The sequence below is a fragment of the Phalaenopsis equestris genome, unplaced genomic scaffold (assembly GCF_001263595.1).
Source record: "Phalaenopsis equestris unplaced genomic scaffold, ASM126359v1 Scaffold001042, whole genome shotgun sequence".
Taxonomy (NCBI): domain Eukaryota; kingdom Viridiplantae; phylum Streptophyta; class Magnoliopsida; order Asparagales; family Orchidaceae; genus Phalaenopsis; species Phalaenopsis equestris.
This window is the reverse complement of record NW_018165481.1, coordinates 514464-525457: the sequence shown is the minus strand read 5'-3', so window position 1 is coordinate 525457 and position 10994 is coordinate 514464. Positions and strand designations below refer to the sequence as shown.

Here is a 10994-nt window from a genome sequence, read left to right as displayed (position 1 = left end):
CAATATTTTAATTTTTAAACATTTAATTCATACATTGATTATAATCTAATCGCAAGGGGAAAGGGATTTTAATTATATAAAAACTTTCCAAATTTTATGTAATTTAGTTAATTATAATTTTATAGTAAATTAGTAAATTTAGGAAAACCAAACTTTTTGAAAATTCCAAACTAAAACCTGATATTAGTAGACTGAAATTAGCCTAAGGGAATTCTTACCTCGCTTTTCTGTGGGATTGATACCGAGGCCTTTAATGAAAGACCTATATTAATTGAAACAATACGTCACACTAGCCGCTAAATATAAATTGGGTCAAGTTTTTGGTAATCTTTTGGGAATTTAAATAACTGCGTAATTGCGTGTCGGGTCACCTAGACCAAGGGTTGCCGTTTTGTCGGCCATTAGTGGTCCAACTGCCCCTTTTTCTCATCATCACAGTCCTTCCACTTCTGTACCCGATGGTCGGATGACTCCGATCTATTTCTTGATGATTTTATAAGGCCCTCCTTGATGATTATATGGTCATTGGCTAGTTCTAGGACCAGGGCGAAAGATTTTGGTTTGAGCAAGTTCAAATCATACCCGAATCATTGGCTGCAGATTCCCTACTTCAAGAAGATCTGGAGATGAGAGGCTCCATATTTTTTTACTTCCAGCATTTCCTTCTTGAAGCGAGCGATGTAGACTCATAGGCTTTCATTCTCTCCCTGCGTGGTATAGAGCAGTGTCTCAGTGTCTTTCCTCATCTTTTGTATGTTGAGTCTTCTAAACACATTGAATGATGGAATGATTCCATTTGGTAGACAATTGAACCACCGAAGAGCAGCCTCCTTCAACGTGGTAAGAAAAAGCTAACACTTCGTCATGTCATCAATTATTAAGACTCTCACCGATGATTTGAACGAAGCCATGTGGCCAGTCGAGTTGCTCTTCCCCCTCTAGGGATCCGTAAGTGGAATCATCATTTTCACCGGGGTTATAGTTTCAAGGATCAGACGGAAGAAAGCACTGCCTGCAGTCGACCGGGCGGTTGTGCATACTCGATCTGTGCGGTGCCTGACTATCGATGTAGACACCGTAGTTTCTGTGAGTTGGGAGTCACCATGCTCTTTGGTCGATCTTTCGACAGCCTGAATGTTATGCGCGGGCTGATTCTCACGAGAAATTATCAGGGGATAAGTTTCCTGAGACTCTCCTTCTAAGAGCGGCTGCTAATCATTCCTCTGGGTCATCATTGCTCGGAGGGCTTTGAATTGGTCCATCATCTGGGCCCTAAGAGCATGAACCACTTCCAAGATGTCTCACTGCACCGTTTCTCTATTGAGTTCCATGGAAGTTGCATATCTCAGTGAAATTTCTCTTCGTAAATTGTTTCGCTTCTTGTCTGGGGCATGCCCACGCTTACTAAACCACCTTTTTAGAATGTTGAATCCTAAATTGTCCTTCAAATAAAACACACACCGAGAGTTGAAGCCAGGAGAAAGAGAAAAGGAGAGGGAGAGTGGAGCCAACAGAGAATTATTGAGAGACGAGTCAAGGGGAAAAGTCTTTTTATTCATCTTTGGACCTCTTATTTAACGAGTTTTTTTTTATTATTACAGAAAAGAGGGAATGATTACGAAAACTACCCTTAATGCAGTTAATGTGCTAATTTATTACAAGATTCATGTTGCCATTTAAGTGTTATAGAATTGGCATTAGTGAATTGATGCATTTAGTTTGGTCTACCAGGGCGACCGGTTGCGTGACAATAGCTTTTGCCAAGACAACTTGTCGATCGACTAGTTGTGATCGGGCACACTTGAAAAAAGTTTGGTAGCTGAGATCATAAGTACAATCCGTTGATTGAATCCCTCAACACATGGGTCTGCCGATCGTCGAACGGTGTTAATTCAGACCATGCTCCATCAGCTTGATGCTTAGATTGTCTGACATCGTCTCATTGCTTTAAGATTTATGCTAGTATATTACAAGATCGTTTTGACATATATATATATATATATATATTAATATAATTGAATTTGCGATTTTAGAACCTCCTCCTTGGAGGACTCCCGTTACATTTTTCGCGCATCCCTTGGTTAAGGGAGAAGATATTTACATTGTTTCAGGAGGTTCTGCATCAATTATATGTGTATTTTTCTTCGCGCATCCCACAGTTCACCGGAGGAAGAAATAGTAAATAGGGCGAATTTATGTACTGTTTTCACCTAGCAAGGAGTCAAGGAACCAACGGGAACGCAACACTCCCTCGTCATGAAGCGTTTTTTTCAACCAGTGGAGAAGGACGGCTCTTTCAAGAAGCCCTCTATCTCCTTCACCGATCCCCCTCTTTCCTCCAGCAGCAACTCAGTTTTCGTCGAGGTCTCTCCCACCGTTGAAGCATGCGAAATACAGAGGCGAGAGCCTTGCAAGTTCCTAACTTGGAACGCCAACAGCCTCCTCCTCCGCATTAAGAAGGACTGGCCAGAATTCTCCAACCTAGTCCAAACTCTCGACCCGGATGCTATCGCCATTCAGGTCCTTTTCCTAGTGCATTCCTTTCCATCTTCCCCGACTAGTGTTATAATGTCAATGTGGGTTAACTATTGCTTTTGGTGTTTTGGTTCGCTTTTTTCTGTTTGCTTTTGAATAATTAAAATTCCTTTTCTCAGGATTGTTCTGCTTAATTTGCTAGGTCTCCGTTTAGTCGAGTTAATGTTTTGCGAATCGGTCAGTTTGTTGAATAGGCATGGAAACTCCGCTAGTGCAGGCCTTTTGAAATGTTTTTGAGTTTTTTGTTTTTCATTAAGTAAACCAAGTAATGGACTGGTGAAGTTTCTAATAGTTCTTTTAATTTCTCGCAAACGGAAAACATGTTTTAGAAAATGACAATTTAATTTTCGCTCAGTTTTTGTATGAAAATAAAATCACTATATATGAAGGAAATTTGAGAAGGTTTGTGGTGTTTGAAATTAATGTTAATCTCTAATTAAATTCAACCAAACAAGCGATTTAACAACTTTATCCTTTTTTCAAATTTTATTTTCTAGCTTCTAGCGATAGTTGAGCAGTAAAAGTAACGCAATATCAACTAATTACAGTCTCCTGTATGGTGATTGAACTGAATTAGAAGTTTGCGACCACACCATAAACAATGTTCTTTAGTAGGGTGGCAGGAAGGTATACAAAGATGTCTATTACGAAATGTTTAACTTCTGCAATAAGTGTTTCTTGGTTTTGTTTGTCCAACTATTATTTCGTTGCTATTCTTTTCTTTTATTATTATGTTGTTTGATTCATGCATGAATTTGAGCACTTACCACATGATTACGCTAGCTTTGGAAATTTCCCTGCTCTTTATCAAAGAGTAATGCTTTGCCCTTAAGAATATTATTTATACTAAGTTTTTTGATATTATAAGTGCTTAGGCTCTTTCAGTAGGTTTACATATAGGTTCTAAAGAAAAATTATGGAATGACCTAGAAAACTTCATACAAATACAAATGATACCTCTTGAAGAAAGAATTTTTATAGGAGGAGAATTAAATGGACATGTCGGTAGAGTGACATAAGACTTTAGAAATATTCTTGGCGGCTACGATTTTGGAATGATTAATGAAAAAGTTGAGCCATTTCAGATTTTGATTTAGTGTATGATTTTGTTATTCTTAATACTTTATTCAAGAAAAGAGCTGAGCATATTATTACTTATGAGAATGGATCTAATAAAACAAAAATTAATTATTTTTTATGATAAGGAAAGATCGCCGAGAATATAAAGATTGTAAGGTCATTCAAGGTGAGGATTTATGTACTCAACATCAATTATTAGTTCGGAATTTTAATATGAATAGTTGTAGAATAAGAAATACTAGAAATCATTATTATAGAATTAGGTGAGGTCACCTAAAAGACACAAATAAAATTATTTTTATGAGTAAACTTCAAGATTTCAAGATTTGGGATGTTCATGAAGAAGCAAATTTTATGTGAGATAATGTAATAAACATTATTAAACAAGTGACAAAAAATATACGTGGAGAATCAAACGAAAAATTTTTTATAAATAATAATAGTTGGTGTTGGAATAATAATGTGCAAGAAAAGATAAAATATAAAAAGTTATGTTATAAAAATTGATTTAAATGTAAAAACTTATAGAACTGAGAAAAATATTAAATGACTCGTAAAGAGTTTAAGAGAACAATCTGTGACGCTAAAAATTTTGCTTTTAGTGATCTTTATAATAGATTAGATACTAAAGGCTGTGAAAAATATACATATAAACTAGCTAAACAAAGAGAAAAGAAATGTAAAAAATTTAACTAAAGTGAAGTGTATTAAAGATGAAAATAAAAAGTGCTGCTCTTAAAAAGAGAAGTTCAACATAGGTGGGTGAGTTTTTTTGATAAACTTTTAAATGAAGTTTTTTAAAATACGATCGATTTTAGTGGTCTTAATATTGTTAATAATAATAAAATATTTAATTTTTACCGCCGCATTAGTAAAAATGAAGTTAAGGATGTTTTAAAGAAAACTAAGGGTGGAAAGTTTGTAGGACCTGATCTTATTTCAATCGAGTATGGAAATATCTAAGGGATATGAGAATTTCTTGGCTTACTAAACTCTTTAATATTTATTAAAAAACTAAAAACATGTTTAAGGAGTGGTATTTTAGTCCCCATTTTTAAGAATAAAGGGGATTCACAAGAGTGCAAATTATAAAGAAATTAAGTTGATGTGTCATAATTTAAAATTATAGGAGAGGGTAATTGAACATAGGTTAAGACATATTATAAAAATTTCTAATATTTCTCATATTCATTTTGGATTTATGCTCGGTAGATCTACTATGGAAGCTATATATTTATTGAGAGGTTTGATGGAGAAGTACAGAGAGAATAAGGAGGATATATATATGATTTTTATTGATTAAAAAAAAGCTTACGATTAGGTTCCAAGAGATATATTTTGGACAGTTTTAGAGAAGAATGATGTTGATATGAATTTTATTCAAGTCATTAAAGATATGTATTCTAGAGCTGTTACTTGTGTTCGAACAGGAGGATTGACCAAATATTTTTCTATTTTAGTTGGAGTACATCAGGGATCGACTGTAAACCATATCTTTTTGCTTTTATTATGGATGCTCTTATTGGACATTTACAGACGGATGCACCTTGGTGTATACTTTTTGTTGATGATATTCTTCTTATTGATAAGACTAGAAAGAAAGCTCAGAAAAAACATGCATTATGGAGGACTACATTGGAGTCTAGAGGCCTTCGTTTGAGTAGAACTAAAACGGAGTACATGGAATGTAATTTTAGTAGTAGCACCTCTAGCGATAGAGTTGTAATTATAGGTGATCAAATTATTAAAAGTGTGTACGCTTTAGATATCTCGGGTTTATTGTTCAAAGAGATGGTGATACAGATGGGGATATTTTTAGTAGAATTCAAGTTGGTTGGTTAAAGTGGAGGAATGCTTCTGGTCTATTGTGTGATAGAAAAATACCGCTTAGACATACCGCTTAGACTGAACGCTTAGACTGAAAGGAAAATTTAATAAGATGGCGGTGAGACCTGCAATGCTCAGTGGCGCTGATTTTTGACCTTTAAAAGAGAAGCATAAAACTAAGTTAAGTGTTGTTGAGATGAGAATGCTTAGGCAGATGAATGGCTTTACACTTAGAGACAAAATGCGAAATGAATATATCTATTGATAGGGTTTGGTTACATTAAACGTCGACCCTCTGATAATCTGTTTCGAAGGGTAGATGTTTTAGATTCGACTTATGTTAAGAAAGGCATAGGTAGACCTAGAAAGACTTGGGTATATTGTACAAAAGTATATTGTACAATGTACAAAAAATGATCTTAATTTATTAGAATTAAATGAAAATATGACACTCAATTGAACACAATGAAGAAAAATGATTCATGTAGCCGGCCCTATTTAGTGGGATAAAGGCTTCAAGGAGAGAGACCTTTGCATTGGCACCATGATTTAAAAGATGTCATAATTTTTTGACAAAAAAATTTTATGTTGGCTGTCAACCATTTAGACAATTCTCAATTTTTTATATTTGGGATTTGGGACTCGACAATGGTAGTGCTCATCACGAAATTTCAAAAAAAAGAAAAAAGATGGTTTGAAGCCATATGAATTTGTTCACGTGTTACCATGAAATTTTTGAAATAACAATTCTTGCCTGATAAATGCTCTGAACGTACATAATTTGTCAATCTCACTTTTGTTGTTGTCACAAGCTCAACCTTTACATGCACACTTTAGTAAATCTTTGTGGTACCATGCTGTCGGCCGTTTTTTATTTTTTTTTTATTTCTTTCTTTTAAAAATCTTTTATTTAATTTAACTTTATTACTTCAAATAACTTTATGATTTAAAAAAAAAAATAATAATTTTGTGATTTTCAAAATAATTGAAATATGAATATGATCCTTTTTATTTAAAAAAAAAAAACATTTTAATTTTAAAATAGGTGAGACCAAACGAGTCTCACTTTTTAAATAGTTTAGATGATTGAATACAATACTACAAGTAATACACTTATATCGAAGAATAAATATATCATTTGTAATAGGGATTCAATCACCTAGACTAAAAAAATTGTGACATTCGTTTTGATCTGCGAAATATTTTATAAAAAGGCCAACAAGTTCCCCTATCTAATATAAAAATTAGATAGGGTTTATTTTATCTGGGTTCCTGGTTCTCTATAGAGGCAAGCCCCTGTAGTTAATTACATCTTAAATGATCGAAATCACTTAAGAAAACTTTCGATTAAGATCAGGTGGTTTTGCTTTCAAGATTTCAAAGTTTAGGTTTTCACGATTGAACATGGGAAAATCAAATAGGAATGACTCAAAATATGAACAATTATTTAAGGAATCCAAAGGGAAGAAAAGTAGGGGATATCACAGATCCAGGAGAAACCCCGGAGATGCCCCAACTATCCTATTGTTCGGCTTTATGTCTTTGAAATGATATTTATTTGATATTTCAATCCTGCAAATTATTTAAGATTTAGGACTTATGTTTGCACAACGTCAGACTGTGCAAATAGCCTAAAAGACAGGAGGATTTACACCGTACCGAACGGAAAGCTCGGAATCCTAATGCGTTAGGACTTATAATTACACAACAGAGTTGTGCAAAAAGCCCAAAGAAATGATCCTATGGGTTGTTATTTAAACTAAAGATAATAATAGGTGATGTGAATGTGTTCATGTGATGTGAAGATGTTTCGTTGCTGCAGATCCACTTGGAAATTGTTCCTCGTCGCGCTGCCCACGATGTTCGCTCCAAACTCCTCGTAGTAGCACCTTCTGGTTTAGTTTTAGTTTTGAACATGCTCTTAACCACTAGGTTATTTTTAAACTAAGGCATATCATATCAAAATAACTAAGCATGCAGTATGAAATAATAATAACAATACACTGTATAATAAAGAGAACAGACAATATAACATGCTGAAAGAAGAACATAACGTGCTAGGAAAGTAATATAACAGGCTATGAAAACAATATAACATGCTTTTAAAATTAAATGCTTTAATGTAAATTAAACCTGTACACCTGGTAGGTTCATTGCTCCTTTAAATTTAGCTATTATATGCTGTGTAAAAGAGGGAAGTATGACCTGAAAAAGACTTAACAGAAACAGGTAAATTGCAGGAAAAAGATAAACAAATAAAATGAAATACCATATCACATATAAAGGACCAAGAATAGGAAATTTATATGTGATATTGGAATATCCCCAATTGCCAGGAGGATTTGAGTGTAAGACAAACTCAAATCCCGGAGCATTGGGTTTCAGTTTTGGTCAAGTTAAGGTAAGAATTTCATTATTTGATTCAATTAAATCACTCATGAGTCACAATCTAGTGCACCCCCGTGCCTAGGGTCCTACTTATCTTCTGAACTGAGGTTAGATGTTTGGATTTCTTAGGGTCATTTGAAAATTAAGATGATAAGCTATCTCTTGAGTTGTGCTTCTAAAATCTAGGATACTTGCACTTTAGGTTAAACTTGAAGTGTCCTAAAGTGTCTAATCTCAATTAAGTGTCTTTCCACTAATCTTCAAACATCTACAGATCCAACTTAACTCGCTACCAAACTCCTAAAATCTAGGTGTAAACTCATATTTTTGGCAAAAGAGTTGTGAGTTGTGCTTCAATCCTAGTTAAAGGAATTTGATTTTAAATTGATTCAAAGCTTAAGGGATCTAAGAGTAAGTCCACTAATCTCTCAATCGTTATCTAAATTCTCATTTCTTCCGATTCCAAGTATTCTTCCAATTTGCAATTCATTTTTCCTTATGTAAAAGAAAAGGTAGATTGTTCGCTACCCTGTCTCCTCTTTAGATTATATCATCCCAAAAATTCAAATTTCAATTTCAGTTTTCTCTCATCTTCTCTTTCTCCCCTATTTCCCTTGAGATTATAAATCATTTCTGAATTTAATTAAATCGGAAATTCCCATTTTTAACTCGACCGTTAAAAAAAAAAGAAAACTAAAACGAACGAAAAAGTAGACCGATCCATTTTTAAAACCAAATTAAATCAATAAAACTCATGAATGTTTCGGTCTAAAATATTTAAATTCGTTAAAAAGAAAAATGATCGGATCAATCCCGAGTAGGATATTCTTTCCAAGTGGCGCTTTTGTGGATTTCCAAACCCAATATGACTTCAATTTATATCAAACTCAAAATGAAACTTCAAAAGCCTTTTTCATTTTATAAAATATAGGATAACAATTTATAGGGAACATCTTTCTATATCTCTAAAAAAAAAAAATCATACCATTATCAAAGCTCTTCAACTTCAATTTTAATCAAAAGCTCACGGGTAAGGCAACAACCCAACACCCCCAAGCTAACAAAGCCACCCAACGTGAGCCTCAAAATGTAATTTCCAGCATTTAAAATAACTTCCGGCACATATTTCAACAAGGGGCAGCAAAAGAAACAAAATGAGAGCCCCAAAATGTGATTTCCAACATTTAAAATAACTTCCAGCATATATTTCAATAAGGGGCAGCAAAAGAAGCAAAACGTGAGCCTCAAAATGTAATTTCCAGCATTTAAAATAACTTCCGGCACATATTTCAACAAGGGGCAGCAAAAGAAACAAAATGAGAGCCCCAAAATGTGATTTCCAACATTTAAAATAACTTCCAGCATATATTTCAATAAGGGGCAGCAAAAGAAGCAAAACGTGAGCCTCAAAATGTAATTTCCAGCATTTAAAATAACTTCCGGCACATATTTCAACAAGGGGCAGCAAAAGAAACAAAATGAGAGCCCCAAAATGTGATTTCCAACATTTAAAATAACTTCCAGCATATATTTCAATAAGGGGCAGCAAAAGAAGCAAAACGTGAGCCTCAAAATGTAATTTCCAGCATTTAAAATAACTTCCGGCACATATTTCAACAAGGGGCAGCAAAAGAAACAAAATGAGAGCCCCAAAATGTGATTTCCAACATTTAAAATAACTTCCAGCATATATTTCAATAAGGGGCAGCAAAAGAAGCAAAACGTGAGCCTCAAAATGTAATTTCCAGCATTTAATAAACAACTTCCAGCATATATTTTAATAGGGGGCAGCAAAAGGAGCAGAATGAGAACCCCAAAAATGTAATTTCCAGCATTTTAAACAACTTCCAGCATATATTTTAATAGGGGGCAGCAAAAGGAGCAGAATGAGAACCCCAAAAATGTAATTTCCAGCATTTAAAAATGATATCCAGCATGTATTCCATCAAGGGGCAGCAAGAGGAGTGAAAAATGAGCCCCCAAACATAATTTCTAACATTTAAAAATGATATCCAACATATATTTCGACAAGGGGCAGCAAAAGGAGCACAACATAAGCCTCAAATGCATCTTTTTCACTTCATAAAATAATTTTCAATATATATTTCTTACTTTCTAACGTTTCAAGCAATGAAAATAATAGGGACAGCCCTCCAACATGCTTTTCCATAGACATTTGTAAGGAATAAAAATGCATTTTTTTTAAAAAAAAAGCTCTACCAATGCTTCCGCATATCATGCTACCATTTGTGAATATGAAGTGATTAAAAGAGCAAACATCAAAGCCAAGAAATTAATTGAATGAGGGCAAAGAAATAAGCTCCATCAAGCCCTCCATACCAAGGCTAGCCGAAACATCTCCCATCTATCTTCCCTTTCCCTTCTCTTTTTTTTTTTTTGAGAAACAAAAAAAACTAGCTTAGTAAGGGCAGATGACCATAAAGCAGTGACAGCAACGCTAATTACTCCAGTATTGCCTCAAGAATCTTATCCCTCATAGTTCAATGTTTTGCAATAAAGACAGTGATGTTACTGAGTGTGTAAGAGAGGAAAAGAGGCTACCTCTTGGCGCAAATCCAAAATAAATGCAAGAATAAGCCCAGAAAAGTTTCTGTAACGCCCTTCTTCTATCAAAGCTTCCACCTAAAATGTTAATGGCCAAGCAAGTAACCAGGCAACCAAGCAAACAAGCGAAGGTATCAAGTGAACCAGCAAGAAGCCCAACAAGCCACAAAAATCCAGCAGCACTTCCCCCTTTAAAATTTTCGGCCCCGAAAACTCCACAATTTTTTTTACAACACTTCCAAAAGAGCTCAAGAACACGAGATGAACAGAGCAAGAAAAATCGAAAATCGAACTAAGGAGATTTAGAGGAGATTTCGGCAGCACCTCCACCCTCTCTAAAAATTTCGGCCAACCCTTTTTTTTAACCTTTTTTTCAACTGGGGTTCTATATCAAAGAAAAGAGAAAGGAGAAAGGAGAAGCCACCTACCAACCTCCCTGGTAGCCGAATCAGGTAAAGGAAGAGAAGAGATGCATTTAGAGCAGAGGAAATGCGGCTTAGGGCAGAGGAAGGGTCGGCCAGGTGGAATCTCGCGGTTGGGGGAACATTCGGTCGAGGGGAACTCGAGGAGACGAGCCGCGTGCTGAATCGGTAGCGGGA

At 34.9% G+C, this 10994-nt stretch overlaps 1 protein-coding gene across 2 annotated transcripts in view; it reads left to right on the top strand.

Annotated features, from left to right (window-relative positions):
* The first annotated feature begins 2041 nt into the window (after positions 1 to 2041).
* The window catches only part of LOC110032868 (DNA-(apurinic or apyrimidinic site) lyase), a 97344-nt gene continuing 88391 nt past the window's right edge, over positions 2042 to 10994 (top strand). For both annotated transcript variants that reach the window (XM_020736641.1, XM_020736642.1), the window contains exon 1: positions 2042 to 2520. In XM_020736641.1, coding sequence (XP_020592300.1) covers positions 2257 to 2520 — 264 coding nt within the window. In that variant the 5' untranslated portion in view covers positions 2042 to 2256. The remainder of the gene's footprint in view (positions 2521 to 10994) is intronic.